Here is a 20132-nt window from a genome sequence, read left to right as displayed (position 1 = left end):
ATATTTATCTATCTTTCTCTTTAATATAATAATAAAAATAATATCTAGCAATCAAAAAAAATAAATATATTATTGAAAAAAAAGACGAAAAATTTGACTTTGAACGAATAAATAAACAAGATTTATTTGTTAGAATTAACCAAATACATCCACAAATTTATTTTTTCTAACAAATTAAATAAATTATGAGTTTTTTAATTAACTAAGTGAATAAAATAATCAGAAAACATGTGAAGAATATCATTGATATGATAACAATTTCTCGAATTTATAAAAAATATGATTGATGAAAAATAAATTGCTTATATTAATTTTACAATGAAATTCATATTTTCATTTGCAAATGTAATTAATATTTGAGCTTTTTAAGTCAGAATCTTCAAGCTGTTAAATTTATTTTGATAATATTTAAAACACTATTTAAATTGACATTCTGATTGATATGTTTTTACATTATTAGATAACAGATTATTTTTGAAGCATATTTTGTGTGCTATTTTCCTTCTAGAAAAATAGGGTTTAAGACATTGATTTTATTTTTTAATCATTAATTATAGTATTAACATTTTCATTTGTAATTAATTATAAATGAATTAAAATACATTTTTCATTTATAATTGTAATAAATATTGAAATACTTAAAATAGAATTTTCAAATAGTTATTAGGATAGTTACTAAAACTAGAAAACAAACATGAATTACTTTACTTAGATTTAAAAAAGTTGGTTGATAATTTTTAAATTTGTTAAATAAAATTTTTTACTATTTTAAGAAAATTCGTGTTTGCAATTTATTTTAAATATTTTTTTTAAAGTATAAAGATAAAATCATTTGTTGAAAAGAATTTTATTGTATTTTAAAATAACAGTTTGTCCAACTAATTTTTCTTCTGTTAGAATATCATCTTAATTTTATTTCTACTCTTCTCCATTAGCATTTACTTGAATAGGTTAGTGTAAGACTCCGTTAGGGAAAACGGCTTTTACTTTACCGCTTTTACCAAAGGCTCCTTATATTTTACCAACATTTTTAGTTAAGGATATCTCAATAGGCTTATTAACATACACTTCAATTTTTGTTTCTTTTTTAAACATGTCTTTTATTATAACAGAGTAGTCATCACTAACTTTTTCGATGATACCTTCTCTAAGTTTCTCTCTAAAAATTTTAAGTTTTTTGTTTTTTAATTCTTCTTATGTTAATTATGTAATTAAATTTCCATAGAATCCTATTCTGCATATATTAGCAGTAATATCAGTATCAAACTTTGAGCAGATAAAAAGAGTTCCATTTGAAGCACAAACTGGCTTCTCAAATTCTAATAAAGCAAAAAGGCACTCATTAGGTTTTTTAACTTTAAGATAGTCATCATAGTTTTCAACATACTCATATTCTTTATTAAAATCAAAGTTGAATGTATCTTTTTTATTTTTATCAGTCTAGAAATTAATATTCTGCTTTGTACTTTCTAAAATCAAAAGCTCTTCTTAAGTAATCTAAACCTTAAATAACTTTATAGAAGCCATTAAAGTTTAATGACCGGTAGTAACATGAAATTTTCCTTTTGACGAGATGGGATATTTGAAATAATTAACTTTGTTTACCTTATTTTTAAAAAATGATGAAATTAACAAGTTATATTTACAATCAAATCTTTTACTGGAATAATTGCATATGAGATGAATTGAATTATGCCAGGAGTGCATGCTATACCTCTTTCAATTAAAGTATTATCCAACTATGTAAATAAAATACCTGCTCTATCTCCTTAAATAATACTTTCTACTGGTTTTTTAAACATTTAAATTTGCTTTGATTTTTTAACTTCTTTTATGAGAGGGAATTCTACTTCATCACCTGCTTTATGCTAGCCTTAAATAACTGTTCCAGTCACAACACTTCCTTTTCCTTTAATAGGAAAGCAGTGATCGATTAAGAAAAAAAATGGTCCATCCTTTTATCTTTAAGGAATCTCTATTTCACCAAGCAAACAATCTATCAAATTCTCTATATGTAATGATTATCCATCAATTGCTCCTTAGGATGCAGCAATTGGAATCATTGGAACACTTGCTCCAAACTTTGTCTTCGAAAATACTTTTCTTAATTATTCCATTTTCTTACTAATAGTTTCAGCTCTTTTATCTTCTGGAATCATATCAATTTTGTTCAATACAACTATCATCTTTTGCATCAGTAGTTCTCCTATATTTATTAATTTAATTTATAAAATTATTTTAACTTTTAAGAATTTAACCAATTTTTATTTGATAACATTAAAAGAAGAGAAGGAAAAACTTTAGTTTACTTAAAGAAATTTAAAATTTATAATAAAAAATAGTAAAGTATTACCTATTACTAGACATTCAGCAGTCTAAGTTTAGATTCCTTTATTTATATCAATAACGAGAAACATAATATCTATAATAGAAGCTCCTCCAATGATTGTTTTAATTAGAGATGCGTGACCAGGGCAATCAACTAAAGTGAATTATAAATAATCTAATTTCAATTATTCTTTTAATCGTTATGGTGTTTTAGTAAAAAATGCAGAAAATCCTAAATCTAATGTTATTCCTCTTTCTTAACTTTAAGGATTTTTATCCATAGATGCTGTTGAAGTAACTACACTTAAAGCCTTAGATAAACTAGTTTTACCACTATCAATATGTCCAAGAACGCCTGAATTTATTATAAATAAATAAGATATGATACTAAACAAATACTAAGAAAATATTACCTATGTTGATATTATAAGCTGTTTTAGGATTTATATTTTTTAATTCATCTTCAGTGAAACTATACTTGCCGCTTGGGCCTACCGAATCTACCATTTAAGCTTAATTATTTTAATACTTTATTCTAATTTATTTAAAGAAAATCAAATTTTATGTAAATATTTAATTTATTAAAGTTTTGTTGAATTAATCCACTTTTTCTGATTTAGATTACTATAATCAAATGATATAGAATAATCCAATTTTTGCGAAGAAAATAGGAATTTTACTTTTTGTATCTTTTACTAATATTGTTCAGTTTAATCTAAATTTTCTCTTTTTACAATATTGAATATGTATGTATGTGCTGCTTTTAAAACTTAAACTCTACTTTACTTTCAATTAAAAAAAATATAAATTAATTTATTTATGTTAATTAAAATTTAAAGTTACTTTAAATTAGTAAAATTAATTTTTCTTTTTGAAATTAATTTATTTTTGATATAAAATTTTAAGATAGTCGTTTCTAAATATTTATTTAATTTTAATCATGTTTTAGATGTTAAAGGATTTGTGGTTATTCGATATTATGCATAAATTGATTACTTTATAAATAATACTAATAAAAACAGATTTCTATTAAATTCTCATACTAATTTAATAAATACTTTTTGGTAAAGTTATTCTGATAAACAAAATGAAAAAAAACAACTTTTTATCAAAAAACTAAAAATTAATTTTCTCTTGATACAAAATAAATAACTTGTAACTATTTATAAATAAATATACATGTTTATAATTTATCTATCAATATTTCAATTTATTTGCATAAAATTAACAAATTAAGTCCTCTTTTTATTTAGATTGATGGACATTATATTTTTTTAATTTATGAGTTAGTTAAATGTTGATTATGAAAATAAATAGCATATTAATGGAAACAAATATTTTTGTAATTTATTTAAAAATTTAATAAAAAAAATAAATTTTCAATAATTTTTTGATGTTATTATAAATTTGAAAGAAAATAATATTTTGAAATATTTTTAAAATATTTTATGGAAATTTGTGGATAATAATAGTATACTTATTTACAATAAAATGTTTGTTTTTTTTAATTGATTTTTCAGCATAGTAAAGCTTTTTTATGTCTTAGATTCAGAATTTTATTAGATTGCTCTGTCAGCATTTAATCTTAATCATGCTTTATACTTTTAAAATGTAATTTACTGAATTATTCAGGATTTAATGCAAGAACATCTTTTAGCTCGTTTAGCACCCCTTCTTATCTAATTTATGTTTATTTAAGATTTTAAATTAAGTTTTCTTCTATTTCTTCAAGCTTTTAAATGTTTTTTTAAATAACTTAATTTCTTTGTTTCTCTCCTATAATCTTTTAATTTAATATTTATTTTTAAATAAATTTTTTTAATTTATTGAATTAAATATTTTACTGATATGTTAAAATTGTTAATGACGTTTTGTTTTTTTTCTTGCAAAGCTCTGTAAATTTGCTCACGAGATTATTGCAGTTAAATTTTTATCCTTTGGCATTTTTATTCTTTCAATTGCTGATCAAACTATTACTTTTTTATATTCTCTTCTAAAATCTGTTTGAGTTCAGTTTTAATTTATGTTGCCCTTTCCTTCTTTTTTTCTTCCTAAAATTTTTACTACTTTTTAATAATTTATCCTAAATTTCTTGTTTCAGCTACACTTTTTGATCTTATTTTTTTTTAAACCACTTAAACATTGTCATTCCATTTTGAATCATCTCTTTTTAGATTTTAATTTAACTGCTCAGCCTTATTTAATTAAAATTTAACATTAATCTTTTAATTTATAAATTAATTTTACTGTTGGTTTATGTAAATTTTGCTAAAACTACTACTAATTAATTTTGTCTTATAAAATTTGAAACACTCTCTTTCTTGTTTCTTCAACTTTCATTAAGTTTTTTGTTTCTTCCTTTTCTAAATGATTAATTCTGTTCATGATTGTCTGCTAATAAGATTAAAGATTTTTTTGTTCCTTAATTACTTATCTATAAATAACATAGTTTTCTTTATCAAACTATTAATCATAGGAGTTTTAGCAACTTTTTCTGTTGCTATAATTTTCACAATGTATTTACTGATTTTCATAACAATTCTTAAAAAAATTATTATGCTGATTTTATTAACTTACTTTAGTATTTTTTTCATCTTAATAAATAAAAGAAGGATCACTCATACAAATCTACTTAGATGTATTTTTATTTACTTAATTAATTTCAATTTTTTATTACTCTAAATATTCATCAACTATTTATTTTTCATTCTTTTAATCTTCTTTTAATTTATTTTACAATTCAATTTACTTTATTTATTGATCTAAGCTAGTCTCTTAATTTTACATTTAAACTTCTTCCAGTACCTCTGTTTTAAGATTGTTCTTCGAATTTGTATTTTCATTTTATGCTTCTTATTAATTATTATTTTACTATTCACAATCTAGTTAGGGATTGCTTTTTTCTTAAGATTTTGATAAATTGTTTTATAAGTGTAAGCTATTAGCTTAAGCAGCTAAATTAGGATAATTAAAAACAGAATTCTATTTTTAATCGCCATTTTATAAAGCTTTTTTTTCGTTTCCTCTGTTACTGCTACTTAGACTTCTTTTTTAATGTAATTATTAATATTAATTGGAATTGTTATCATTTTTATTTTGATCATAAAATTCTTTTTATTTTAAATTGTCTTGTTTATTTATGCTACTGGACCTTTGTACATTTTTTCTTTTTTAAATATATTCACTTACTGAAGATTTTGTATTTTGATTAATATTTTCTCTAAACCGTTAAATGCTAATTAAATTATTTGGTGACTTTATTTTAGGAAAACTAGTATCGATTCTAGATTATTAATTTGGTGTTTACAACTGAAGGATAGCGCTGTTATCATTGATTGAAGTGTTAATTGCACTCTTTTATATCTTGTTATGTTCATAATCATTTTCTGTATTCAAATAATATCTGTTTTTTAAATGTTAATTTTATATTCTTTAAATCTTTTATCCGCTAGATGGAGCAGATTAAAAATATGATAAATTTTTAATCTAGCTCACAATCTGAGATCTTTTTTTATTAATTGGACTTTCTAATTTCTCAATATCATCTAAAAAAGAGTTTATTTCAATATCTTGCGATTTATTTTACTCTTACTTCAATATTCTCAATATTTCTTACTCTTATTCAATTATTTTTAGCTTTTTACTTTTCCATTTAGATGCTAGTCTATTGTTCTCACGATTCTAAGATAATGACATCACTTTTTTGTAATCCAATGCCTATTTAACTGATATTTCTTTTCCACTAAATCCAGATTAAGTATTTTAATTTGATTATACATTGCTAGATCTTTTAGTGCTATCAAAATTCTCGCTTTATCTTAAAATCAGAAAATTCTGATACCTCATTTTAGGTCTATATTCATCTAAATTTGACATTATAAAGCAAGTGTAAATCAATCAAAATATTTATTAAAATTAGTAAAATTAAATTAAATGAATATTTTTATAAGAAATACAAACAAAACTAAGTAAAAAAAACTAATAATAAATTTCCAAAAATTTATGAAAATGTAAAACCTTACAATTCGAAGAATATTTTTTAACTCTTAACATATTTTAATGTAAGCACACTGCATGTTTAATAAAAATATATTTTTAATTTGTAATATTTCTTCAATATTTACAATAAAATATGGTAAAAGAATAAAATACATTCAAGCTATATTATAAATTTACTTAAAAATCATATTTAAAAAAAATATTTTTAAAATTACTTTAATAAATTGATTATATTGTTAATTATTTTATTGTATTAAAAAAAAAAAATATTTATGTTAAAATTATATTTTAACCCTTAAAATATTAAGTATATTTGAAAAAAATGTCTTGAATTTGCTATTTTAAATAAACATCATATAATTGTAAAAATTATCAATTACATTTTAAATTTCAACAATAAAAATGTATTTTTATTTTTACTTTTTTTTTCGTACAAACAATTTTAAATTATCATCCAATATTAAATTAATTTATAAATCAATTGAAATAAATTGGTTTTTAATTTAATACTTTTAAATTAAAAAAGTATTATTTACAAAAATATTAGCATGAATTAGTTAACTATTTTAAGATATTTTGATTTAAAAATATTTGTAGAATTGGAATAGATATTTTAAATTTGAAATGGTGTGGGAAATGTATCAGAAATTAGAAAAACTCAAATTTTATTACAATACCAATAAATAAAAGTTGCTTAAATTTGAGAAAATCATTAAATTAATCTAGCCAACTCAAAACTAAAAAATTAAACAAGATTTGCAATAGCTTAAAAAGTCTATGGATAATTTAAATCCCAAAAGAGTTAAACTAGCTTTTGATTAATTTAATCAAAGATTGATTTTTTTCATGCAAAAAATTTAGAATAAGCTAATAAATGTTAAGATTAAATTTGAGTATTATGTTAACCTAACTCAACTTTAAGATTACATTGAATTTATAATTAAATTCTAAAAATATTTTTTTTAAATAAAGAGATATTGATTGAGTGACTAGATTATTAATTGAATAAAAAATAATTAAATAATAAATCAATCAATTTTTTATTCATTTATTCAGTCAGTCAGTCAGAATTTAATTAATTAATTAATACAATATTAAAAAAGGTTTATATTCTTTATAAACAATAATATCGAAAACCAATTACTTGTATTATTTTAAATTAGATCTATTGTTTTTAAACAAACAAATAAACAAACTTTAGGCTGAAATCTATACATATTTTCCATTTAATAAATAGATAGATAATATTGAAAATAAGATTCAAATTTCAAGAGTAAGGACTAAATATCTTCTTTGAATAGATAGATTTCTTACATGAAAAATACTGCTCATTAAAATGAAAAGTATCCACTTTCTAATATTAGAAAAGTTGAATATAAGTTTGTTGGTAAGAGATATGGATAGATTTAAACTAAACAGATGAAGGAAGAGAGTTAGTTTGAATAACAAAATATAGATATAGATTAGGAGCTAAAGCATTAAATGGATCATTCCTTAATGAAATTCGATGAGGAATCACACATGAATTTATCAGATTCTGAAAAATAAACTTCAATTACGCAAGCTACTGACTATGAAGACTTTTAAAATAAACAGATTAGTGATAGCAAGTCTAGGAACGATGAGAAGTTGGCTTAAAATGATAAAAATTAAAATACAGGGTTAAAAGGATTTGAATTAGGAATTAGCAGGATAAAGCAATACTAGCAAAATTAATTGAAAGAAAGGGAGGAACACTTTTAAAAGTAGTTCTAGATTAATGAAAGCTCACTAAAAAAAGATCTATAAATTAGCTAAAGAAAAAAAGCGAATATTTTTAGTGATTAAAATTAATTGTAAAAATAATAACAAATTTTTAATGAAACTATGTAAAACAATAACAGCAACCTATCTTCTCTCACATAGATACATATGATAGATTAATTTTCAAATAAAAAAATTGATTAAAAAATTATCAAAAGCTAAGGTTCGATTTAAGATTCTTTGTAGTCCAATTAACAATAATTTGATAATCAAATTAAGCCATAATCAAAGTCTTATATTGAGTAATTTAAGCCTATGCAATCTCATAAAAGCTCTATAAACGACCCTTCACCTTAAATTTTACAAAATAAATACAAATATCAACACTAATAAACTAAAGACTCTATTCCATTTAGCAACGCTTCTACAAACTAATCTGTCCAAAATAAATCTAATAGTAAATCATTAAGCTTTTACAATTCTCTGAATAGTACACCAGTAAGTAAAAAAGAAATAACATAATTCGAGGAGTACAGTTTAAATAAATATAACATAGGTTAAAACCAGGTTACTTCAGATAGATAAATAATTATCGAGAGTAATAACAGCGAAGATGCTCAAAACTAGAAAAGCTAATAAAATATTTTTGACTAATCTTCTAATTAGATTTACAGCGAGGATAAAACTTAATTAAAATAAAATTAAAAAGAAAAAATAAAATCAGATATTAATTCTAAATAGGAAACAAATACCCACACAAATGAATAAAATATGGATTTAGAATAATTAATCTTAACTAGTGACATGAGTGATGAATCTCATAAATAAACTGATGAAATAAAAGTAGATTTTAAGAGTGAAAATGATGAAATTATCATAAATGATCTTCATAATTAAGAGTATATTGAAATTGGCATACAAAAAGATGAAATTCATAAAAAATAAAATTTAGAAGAAAATGAGATTGCAGTTGTAATAATTCCATCTCAGACTGTAGAAACTGAAGAATCAGAAGCAAATCTTAATTTACATGAAATAAAAAGAAAATTTGATGAAATAAATTATAAATAAAATTCTAAAAAAGATCATCTTTTGAATGAGTCTAGTTAATTTTAAAATAATGAAGGAAAATAAGCTAATGTAATCATTTCTGATTATACATTAAGCCCAGAGAAGCAGTAAGAGCTAGAAAATTAAAGCAATAAATAAATTAACAATCAGAGTTAAAGCCAATTTGCAAATTTGAGAAAAAGGATATAAAGAAGTACAAAGAATAAGATGCAATAGAACCAAAACAACCCTGATTAATAAAATACAAGATAAATATTCGAAGGTAATATTTAACTAATTTATACTTCACATGATTCTTTGGCAGATTTGTAGATTAAGAGTAACACGTAACAACAATAAGACTCTGATTTTAATTTAGAAATTGACGAAGAAACAAAAAAAAATAAGATCAACATCACTGATTTTTAAAACTCAAATTACAAAAAAATTGCTTTAGATTTAAAAAAGAATTTAAGTGGCTCAAAATAATAGCAATTTGAGTAAATTGAATAAAAAGTTATTTAAGATTAAGCTGTACTTGATAATTCTTTTAGTGATGATTCTCCCCTTTCCTTTCCATAAATCAAATAATAGAATCTTGAAAATAAAAGTGTGCCTACTTTGTTGTTTTAAAATATAAATTCTAAAAAATAATCCAGTAAAAAAATAAGCCTTTAATAATTTCAAACATAAATCATGAGCGATTCCAATGAGTCTGATAGTGAAAGAGAATAAAATTCTTAAGAAGAAAAATAGGAAAATGATGAAATGAAACCTGCTGTTATAGATTAGTAAAATTAAAACTCTGAGGATCAACACAACGATACAGGAGATTTAGGACTAATTTATTTTTCTGCTGTTTCTCAAGATCCTAAATAATAAGAAATTTCTCAACAAAATAATAATAATTTACCAAAACTTGATTTTAATACAATTAAATATCAAAAAGACAGCAATTTAATTATATTTTCAAATCACTAAATAGAATTAAATGATAAAATATAATCTAATGAACAAGTGTAGGATGATTTTAACAATTTTGAGGTTTCTCATAATTTAGTGTTATCAAATTACTAAAATAAAGAAGAAATTTTAACAGAAGCAGTTGGATAAAACTAATAAAAAATAAATTCCTCAAACAAAGATGATAAATAAACAAACATAGATGACAAAAAAATAGCTTCTTTTTCTGGTGCTTAAAAAGGTAAAGTAGAAAAAACACATATTTTATAATTTGAGACTGAAGAAGAATCAGATAATAATAACAGTAGCACAAAAGGAAATAATGAACTTTAATAAACAATAACACCTGATGAAAGTATTCTAAAAGGCTCAGATGGCGAAATAATAACTTAATTTTGTGTTGAAATTCCTTCAAAAAAGATTCGTATGCAACGTATAAAGGCTTTTAGTTAGAACAACACTCCGATTAATAATAAATATAATTAATCTAGTTAAATTAATGAGTAAAGAAATTCTGCAGAACAATTTATTGACAAGTTTAAAGGAAGACCTTCTACTTTTTTAACCAGACTACAGTAATATAAGGAGCATGCATTCAATAAGGAATATAATTAAATTATTGAAGATAAGTAGTAAATTTAAAAAGAAAGTCCTGAAACAGATAAGTTTCCTGAATTTATTATCTCATCTTGGGGATAGCAATAAGCTCAGCAACCAGAAAAATAAACAACTAGCTCCAGTGAAGATAAATTGGTAGAAAATTTTATTTAAATTTATTTTTTAAATTATATTAAAATCCATTTTTAAAAATTAATTAAAGAGCAACGAAAAGTAAAATTCTGAAAACTAGCATGATGTGTTATTTACTTAGAGTGCAGATGAAATTGAAGACTTTTATGAAGAAGAAGATGAAGAAGACGATGAGTTAGATGAAGAAGAGGATGAAGCTGAATAAGACAATAATATTATTGCATTTTAAGAAATGCAAGATAGAGCTTAGTGTTTCTAAAAGTAAGAATTTTAGAACAAGAGATAATTAGAGTAAGGAAAATAAAAAGAATAAAATAAAATCAACTAAAGAGAAATAGGAATAGGTAAATATTTCTATGAAAAGATGTGCAATGTCTACGGTGATACTAAATTATTCTAAAAAAAGAAAAGAAATCTTAAAAAATGGCTAAAAATGATTTAGTAAGCTGAGAATAGTTTAAATAGAAAGTCTCAAGAAAATTATGATTACTTACAACTAAATGAAAAGCTCAAGCTATCTTCAAACTGCTTAGTTTCTATTTAGATAGAGCCATCAAATGACCAAGACTTTCAAAATAACTAAAAAACTACTTAAGTTAAAAATGAAAACATAATTGATGCATAAAATGATGAAAAAATGTAAAAAAATCAAGCTGATTTATTAAAAAGAAAAATATTTTAATAAAAACTATTAGATTAAAATAATTCAAATATTTTTTCTCCTTTTGTTTCAAAAAATAAACAATTTTAAGACTAACAAACAAACACCCATAAAAAAAGTAACTCATAAGAAAATGAATAATTAACAAAACAACTAACAAATCATGATTAATTGACAGCTGAAGAAGAGTTTTAGCTCATATACTAATTCAAAAAAATTCAAAAAAATGAATTCTTAAAAGCTCTTAAAAAAGGACCTCCTATGTGGTATCGTTGGTCAGCATGGAAGGTGGCGTTAGATTTAAATGTAGAAGAATACAGAGAGACATATGAAAAGCTAAAACCTACTGAACCTTTAAACTTTGATCATACTTATACTGACCCAATAGATAAATAAATTAATAAAGACATAACAAGGACTATACCAGATGAGCCATTTTTTTCTGATCCTCAATATTCATAAAAAAGCTTATAATCTTTGAGGAATGTGCTAAAAGCAGTATCTCTCTACTATGATAATGTTGGTTATTGCTAAGGTATGAACTTTTTAGCTGCTTTCCTATTACTTATAAATGGTGGGGATGAATTATAGGCCTTTTCAATGTTTATTCAAATGGAAAAAAAGCTGAATATTATGGGATTATTCGAAGAAGAATTTCCCTTAATTTAATTTATGAATTTTGTTTTCTAAAGAGAGTTTGGACGCAAATTCCCAAAGCTATTCAGACACTTCAACAAACTTAAAATTCCAGAAACCATGTGGGTTGTATAGTGGTTTTAAACAATCTTCTTGAACTCGTTGTCTCTAAATGTTGTTTGTAGATTTTGGGATTACATTTTTTACTAAGGATCAATCATTTCAGCTATCAGTATTAGTTTAAGTTTGATACATGAATATAATGCGCACCTAATAAAAAAAAATGAATTAGATGAGATTTCCTAATTTATATAAAAACTCAAACAGTGTTCAGTTCAAAAAGGTGAATTAAGAAATTCACCATGTAAGCCTAGACCTCTATTAAGTCCTCTAATAAATTTCCTATAAAAAGATACTCTAAATTTAGAGGAAAACATAGTTATCGATCCTGAAAAAATCATCAAAAGAGCCCAGTAGTATGAGCTTAGTAAAAAAGAAATAATTTCTTATATTAATGAATTTAAGCAGCTCAACTTTTTGTACAAAGACAAGCCCTTCCTAAAAAAAATGGAAGAAGCAATTAACACTGAAAATTTAGATGAGAATTAGGTGAAAAATTAATATAATCATCACAACTCTACTCCACACAATGCGAGTAAACAAAAGCAGAGTAAACTTAATACTCAACAAACTTCAAAAAGCCATGCAAATTAAGTAAAATCTCCTGAATTGCAGAGTCTTTTACGCCATGGGCATGCATAATCTTAAATCGAAAATAAAAAAAACCTATTTTCAATTCTAGGATTCAACACATAAAAAAAAACTTAGAATAATATGTGAATATAATATATCAAAAAGCAACATAATAAAGAATATAAAACGTATTTTAACTAATTAAAGAAAAATTTACTAATAACATAAAAATTTTTTATCCATATTTTACTTATAATAAATAACAGACACAATAAATTACATCAATCGACCTAAAAATAAATAATACATAAATAAATCTATCTTTCTATCTATCTATTTATACAACAAGCTTTATTTCTATTATTTATATTTATAATTTACTAATATAATATTTACTAAAATAGTAAACAATCAATTAATTAATTATTTTGTTAATAATTCTTTACTTTTTACTATATTTTTATTTTATTTTATCAAATTAATTTACTTAAAAATAAATTTAATACTTTAAAAAATTTTTGCCTTTAAAATTCTTTTTAATCTTCTAAAATATATTCAAATTTTATTTTATCAAAAAACTTTAATAATTTTTCAAAAGGAAAAAAGTAAATTGGCAAATTCTAGTTAAATAAATTTTATATTAATTTTGACTAACCACTTTTATAAAATTTTATTACCCTCAACAAATAACTTTAAGCAACCATAATTTAATTATCATAAACCTAATGAATACATGCTATTAAATATATTAATATAGTTATCTATTAATAAAAAAAAAGCTTTTAATCTATTTTTTTTTTAAATTTAATTTATTACTAAAATAAATAATAAAATAATATTTCTACTTTTTACTTTTTACTATATTTTTATTTTGTTTTATTTATATATTCAAAAATTAAAACTTTAAAATAACTTTTTTGATAAAATTGGGCCGATGTTTATTTATTTTATAACTGATACTTTTAAAATAATAAATATATTAATTAATTTAAATTCATAGTTAATATTTATTAATAATTCAAAGTCAATTGTTAAAGTTGACCTACAAATATCCCTCCATACTTGTAAAATACAATTAATTGAAAATTTGAGACCTTAAAAATTCTCCACTCCTTTAAATCTAAATACATTAAAAGCTAATAAAGATTTGGGTTATTCATATTATTTAAAGTTTATTTTTTTAAATTAGCCAAAAAACATAATTCAGTATCTAGCTGATATTCGAATTATTTTAAAATTTATTTTATATGTTTGATTTTTTTTAATTTTGTTTAAAATTTATAATTTGCAATTTAATTTTTAACTTATTCTTTAAGAAGGTAAATAAAGTAAGTAAGTAATAAATAAATAAATTCATTTCTGAAATATTTTGAGTATCTTTATTGGATTGACTTATTATTAATAAGTATTAATGGCTTAACTCTTAACTTATTTAGTTATTCTATAAATAAATAAGTAATATTCAAGTTGTGTGTGAATATGTAAAATAAATGGTGTAAATTAAGTAAAAGTTAAGTTTTGAAAAGAAATTTCTAATTTATAGTAATACTATGGTATTTAGTACTAATAGAACAAAAGAATTTTTCTATTTAAGACATTTTTTGAAAAGTTTTATTATTTATATCAGAATATTATCCTGATTGTACGATTATGACTCAATCAATATATTTTTAGAATTCTATCAAAAAAGATTTACTGTAATTAAGCATTTGATATTTGATTTGAAAATACTACTAAACAAACAATAAAATATGTAATTATTTAGTTAAATAAAACTTTCAACTTAAATAATAAAAAAGTAATATAAACAACTAACCAGCTTAATTAAATACTAAATGGCCTCCTCTTAAGATAATTACTAACCCATGATGAAAAACTACAGTTTAAAGGGTAGTGGATAATAATGTCAAGTAAAAATGATGACAGAAGATGGTTATTAAATTTGCTCAGATACTCCTATAAAATAAGGAGGACAAGGAGAATACGCTTAGCCTATTTAACTTTTATTAACTTCTTTAGTTGGATGTGAATTAGCCACTGCTAGATACATAGCTAATTAAATGGGAATAAAAGTATTTTCTATTGACTTTGATATACAAGCTGAAAGAGATGAATTGGCTCCTAGACATATTCCAATAGACGAACCCGGTCCCGCTGTAGCTAGATTGTAAAGAATTTGGGGAACAGCAATTGTTGACACCGATGGTACTGAAGAATAGGTACAAAAATTAAAGAATATTGTAAAAAATAGATGTCCTATTGCTAATATGGTTGTCCTCTCAGGATGTAAATTAGAAGTAGAATGGAAAAAGAAGTGATTTATTATAAAGATAATTGATGCAAATATTATGTAACAAGATAATAATTTAATTTTAATACATATATTAATAAATTAAATAAATACTTATTTTTTATCTATCTATCAATCAATCAATCAAAAATAATTGAATAGTTTATGAAATTATATGTTTAATTGTGTAAATATATAACAAGATTATCTATCTATTTTTTTATTTTAAAAAAATCAAAATTTTTATCAAACATTTTTTTTTACTTTAATTTACAATTTTTTTTGAAAGTCTAAAATCCATCCCAAACATATTTTAGTAAATAATATTTTTTTATATTATTGAAGAATTTATTTTTTTATTTTAAAATAAAATAAATATTTTATTTTTTGAATTAATAATGATTGATATCCTTATTAAAACACCAAAGATCGGATTTTCTTAATAATAGATAGATATAAAATCCAAATTTAATAGTGAATGAAGATTAAAATACTTAAGGTAATTAAAATGTAAAAGAAAATATTAATCATATTAAAATTAATATATTTATTCTATTCTTCAAAATAAAATGATGGTATTTTTATAATATGATTTTTTATAAATAAGGACATGACTCATACCTACATATTCAATATTAAAACAAATGAGCCATCCTTAAAGAATAAATGTTTTACTTTATGATATTCTTATGGCACTTGTAAAGTAAAACTATAAATCCCAAGACAGACAAGAAATATGAATATTAAGTTTTGGTCAAATTTTGCACTAAATTATTAAGTGTTATTTGTACAGATAAATTAATAAATATTACCAAGTAAAAAACTAATCTATTATGACTGTCATTTTGCATAATAAGAACTTATAGGAAAAAAGCAACAACATAAACTTATTATTAAGAAAATAAATATTTTTATTATGAATAAATAAATGACTTCCAGAATTTTAATAAATTTGTATATTATTTACTCTGTATTTAATTGAATTAACTTAAAACAATTTTTATAAATACATTTGTAAATAATATGTATCTAAAAAAATTTATAAAGATAGATTTAATTTTTGTCTATGTAATTAAAAAAAAAATATGGTTTTTTGACTAAATAAACTTAAATGAAAAAAATAGGTTTGAAATAATTTTTAAATTTTAGTTAATTATTATTTAAAAATAATGAATATTAGTTCAAGTGAAACAATTACTTTAACAAAAGAACATTCATGAATATTTATTTATTTTTTAAGTAGGATCATTTGAAAAGTTAAGAACATTGAATAAAAAAGTATCAAGCATTAAAATTATTACATCATAAAATGAAATATTTAGTATTTTTAGAGTAATTAATTTAATTGATTATTTTAATTAGGTTTTTAACTTAGAGAGATATTAACTAATATGTTTATTAAAATTGCTTTTTGATAAACCAAAATTAGATACATTATTACTATTTCAAAAAGATATCTAATTAAAAATTTAGCGAACAGACAATGTTTCGTTTATTTTCGCTAAAAAATATAAATAGATTAGCTATTAATTAGCGGCCTTTAGAATGCATAAGAAGATCTAATTCTTCTTTTCTTAGTAAAGTGATTTCTTAAAATACTTTAATGGCTAGAATGCAGCCCACTTATCCTTTTCATTGTTTTAAATCCTTCTATACATTTTCTGCAGCCAAGCCTTAGCCTCCTAAAGATAATTAATAATAATAGTAGCAGTAATAGTAGTAGAAGTCAAATATATAATAGTAAGGGACAAGTTAAGCAGGATAATCCTTTAAGGAAGATGATCAAAAAGCAAAGGAACTTGAGTTGATATTTTCAAAAGTACTTTAACTAATTTAAATATGTTTAATAGCTTTTAAGCTATGAATTTTAAATAACTCTTTATGAGTTCTTATTTTTTAAATAAATAAATAAATATCAGTAAAAATTGATTTTATTGAACCCAAAATATTTTATAGTAAAAGAGATAAAAACAGGAGGAAAAGTTTGATCCTGAATAGAAATTAGCAGAATTCGAAAAAAAGGTTAAAAATACTAATTTGAATGTAATAAAGAGAGAGCTATTTAATGATTCAATGCAATTGCCAATTAAGTTTTTAGCATATAATTTTGCAGGACACGCGTAAAAAATTTCGTTTTAAATATTAATAAACTATTTATAACATATTACCAAATATGATGTCTATTGGCATTGGTTTATAGCTTCTTTTTTAATTTTATTTATATTTCAAAAGATCTGTTGGTACTTTCCTTGCAGAATTATGCCGTTCATCTATTGATGCAGTGAATCATTTAGTACTTTATTTTGCAAATTATATTGATGTTAAGCCAAGTAAACGCTATCCATAAGGTATATGACTATATAAAATTATATAAAATTGATGTTTTGTCAAAACAAGTTTTAAAAAATGAATCTTTAAATCAAGTAAAAGAAAGATTTAGAAAAAGTTAGAAAAAATAAATAAATAAATAGTAACTTAGTAGAAGTCTAAAATAAATTAATTTAATTTAACAAAATTAGGTTTAGAAAATATAAAGCAGTTAATTGTTTTAATACCTTCATCTCTATTCGTTTCATTTGGAGCTTACACTATTTACTCAGCATTTACAGAATATTTAGCGGCAGGTCCAGCTGTGGCAGCATAATCTGATAATATCTATTCAATTTTAGTAATTAATTAATGAATTACTTATATTTTAAAAAGCAATTAATTTAAATTTAGCTCTATTTAGCAAGTTTTTGTATTGAAATATCCGTTATTGCTTACAATATTAGAGATTCATTGAAAATGTAGAATATAAATTCAACATAATAAACTAATTAAAAATTGTCTTTGTTCTAAATTATGAAAACTTTAGTAGCAAAAAAAGACCCTCTTCTTTAAGCTATTCTATATGAAAATATGATCACACTAATGAGTATGAGCGTTCCTCTTATGGTAGGAAGTAAATAAATAAATAAAATAAAATAATAAGTTCAATATCAACTTAAAAATTTATATATTTTTTTTATTAAGTCAGTAACATGATCATTCCATCAAATCTCCCTGAATTTATTGGGCAAATAGTCATAGGGTCAATTTAATTGTAAGAATTGTTAAATTGTCAATATATCTAACTTTTGATTATGTTAAAGATTGTTAGGATAGCGTTTATTCAAAGAAGTAGCATCAACAATTTTAGGTAAAAGTGTTGATGAAGAGACTATGAATGATATTCATAATGAAATTATGAAGAATCCTTATGTAAAGAGTATTAGAGACGAAAAAGGTATTATGTCTGGATCAGTTAGATTTAAATACTATGCTATTGTTGAATATGATTTTGAAGTAATATATAATAATTTTAATTAATTCTAAGCATTTATAAATTGTTTTGAAAATAAATAAAAAATTAGTAACTTAATGAGGATGCTATGGAAGATTACAGATAAATGAGTGATTATATTATTTACAGCTAGGATTACAAAGATAGATAGGAAGAACTTGAAGAATTAATGGAAAGTTTTCCAATTAGATTGTTAAAGGAAGTTAAAAGATAGGAGTAGTTGATTTTGGAAAGTATCAAAATAAAATATCCATAGTGTGATTATTTGGATTTAAATATTGACACAGATAAGCTCTATTAATTCTTAGATGATGAAGAAAAAATAAAAAACTCATTCCATCAAGAAATATCAAGTGAAGACGAAGAAAAAGAAGAAAGTGAAAATGACAAATTGATTAGAGAGTGGATTATCACAACTAGTTAATAAATGTTGGAAAAGAAATTCACCAAATAAAAGTAAATTATAGTAAAAACCAAAGATTAATAGTTTTATGAAAATCTTCACTTTAAAATTAATCCAAAACATTACTCAAATAATATTCATCGCATCTTCATTCAAGAAAAAGCTCTTGTTCATGAATAACAAAGGGCTTAAATTATAGAGGAAGATTTAAATTACGATGATTGCTACAAAAATAACGAAGACCCCATTTGATTTCATAGATAAAATATATTAAGATAAAAATTCTATTAGCAAAAATGATTTTTTGCATTCTCAACTTTATTATTGAAATTTTATAACTAATTTATATATTGTTTATACTTTTAATTTATTAAAGATATTCTTCTATTAGATTAAACTCTTTATGGTTAAAAAATAAATAAACTAATTAATTAATTATCAAACAAACTTAACAAAAATTTTGTAAAAAATGAAAAACTAATCAATTTAATCCTTTTCAATAATTGTAACAAAATTTTATTGAACTCACTAATTTATATATTTTCAATCATGTACTTTTATTTAAAGGAATTTATGTTATGTTTTTAAGAATAAATATAATCAGTTTTAGTTCTCTGAAATGAGGAGTAAATAATTAATTTTGAAGTATAATTAATAAATTAGAAAAATACATCAACATTCTTAAGATACTTTTTATTAAGATTATTAAATATTATCAATTATGTTTAATGTTTTTTATAATAAAAATAATTAAAGTTTTAAGTGAAATAATTAGAATTATAAATATTTTTTAATTAAATGATTTAAAAACTTATTTCTGAAAATGCTTTTTTCAAAAAAGAAATATTTAAAATAAATCGATAACAAAATTAGACATGATAAATAATTAATTTATTTAATAAATTTTAATATAAATTAACTGCTTTTATGATTAAATTACTAGTAAGTATTTACTATTTATCCTATTTAATTGAGTTGTAAAAATTACATTAATTTATTAAATATTTAAAATTAATAAATAAATAATTTTTTTCTCTATCAAAAAAGAAATAATTCCTTCCAATTAATATAAAAATTTAAACAAACTTTAAAATATTTTTTAAATTGTTTTTATTAATAGAATATTTTCTAAAAAATATAACTAACCATAAATTTGTTAGAAATTATAATTTTATTTACTTTATAAAAATTACTTAAAAATAAATACTTGTATCATTAGATAAATTTAATAATTTTAATTAATTAATTTTTTCATTTTTTAATTAAATTAGAATTGTTTAGTTCAAAGAAA

At 21.7% G+C, this 20132-nt stretch overlaps 5 protein-coding genes across 5 annotated transcripts; 3 read left to right on the top strand and 2 right to left on the bottom strand. All coding sequences in view use genetic code 6, as the record gives it.

Moving 5' to 3' along the window:
* Positions 1–828: 828 nt before the first annotated feature.
* TTHERM_00408870 (selenocysteine-specific elongation factor) lies at positions 829–2835 on the bottom strand (the record flags this gene model as incomplete). Its single annotated transcript, XM_001020779.3, has 4 exons — positions 829–1605; positions 1662–2206; positions 2354–2683; positions 2742–2835. 4 exons carry the CDS (start codon positions 2833–2835, stop codon positions 829–831), a joined length of 1746 nt encoding a protein of 581 aa, XP_001020779.1.
* A 1009-nt stretch (positions 2836–3844) lies between these two features.
* Positions 3845–6204, bottom strand: TTHERM_00408860 (hypothetical protein; the record flags this gene model as incomplete). The annotated part of the gene is made up of 3 exons (XM_001020778.2): positions 3845–4111; positions 4173–4523; positions 4576–6204. 3 exons carry the CDS (start codon positions 6202–6204, stop codon positions 3845–3847), a joined length of 2247 nt encoding a protein of 748 aa, XP_001020778.2.
* Positions 6205–7641: 1437 nt separating this feature from the next.
* TTHERM_00408850 (rab-GTPase-TBC domain protein) lies at positions 7642–12970 on the top strand (the record flags this gene model as incomplete). Its single annotated transcript, XM_001020777.1, has 2 exons — positions 7642–10836; positions 10904–12970. The coding sequence occupies 2 exons, from the start codon at positions 7642–7644 to the stop codon at positions 12968–12970; spliced, it is 5262 nt and encodes a 1753-aa protein (XP_001020777.1).
* A 1688-nt stretch (positions 12971–14658) lies between these two features.
* On the top strand, positions 14659–15141 carry TTHERM_00408840 (OsmC family protein; the record flags this gene model as incomplete). The annotated part of the gene is made up of 1 exon (XM_001020776.1): positions 14659–15141. One exon carries the CDS (start codon positions 14659–14661, stop codon positions 15139–15141), a length of 483 nt encoding a protein of 160 aa, XP_001020776.1.
* Positions 15142–16559: 1418 nt separating this feature from the next.
* TTHERM_00408830 (cation efflux family protein) lies at positions 16560–19227 on the top strand. The gene is made up of 8 exons (XM_001020775.2): positions 16560–16932; positions 17070–17233; positions 17346–17461; positions 17633–17781; positions 17835–18057; positions 18129–18198; positions 18248–18440; positions 18509–19227. Exons 1-8 carry the CDS (start codon positions 16597–16599, stop codon positions 19091–19093), a joined length of 1836 nt encoding a protein of 611 aa, XP_001020775.2. The 5' UTR covers positions 16560–16596; the 3' UTR covers positions 19094–19227.
* The last annotated feature ends 905 nt before the right edge of the window (positions 19228–20132 follow it).

This window comes from Tetrahymena thermophila (assembly GCF_000189635.1).
Source record: "Tetrahymena thermophila SB210 genomic scaffold scf_8254555, whole genome shotgun sequence".
Classification (NCBI taxonomy): domain Eukaryota; phylum Ciliophora; class Oligohymenophorea; order Hymenostomatida; family Tetrahymenidae; genus Tetrahymena; species Tetrahymena thermophila.
Note: the sequence above shows the minus strand (reverse complement) of the source record. Positions and strands in the feature narration are given on the sequence as shown.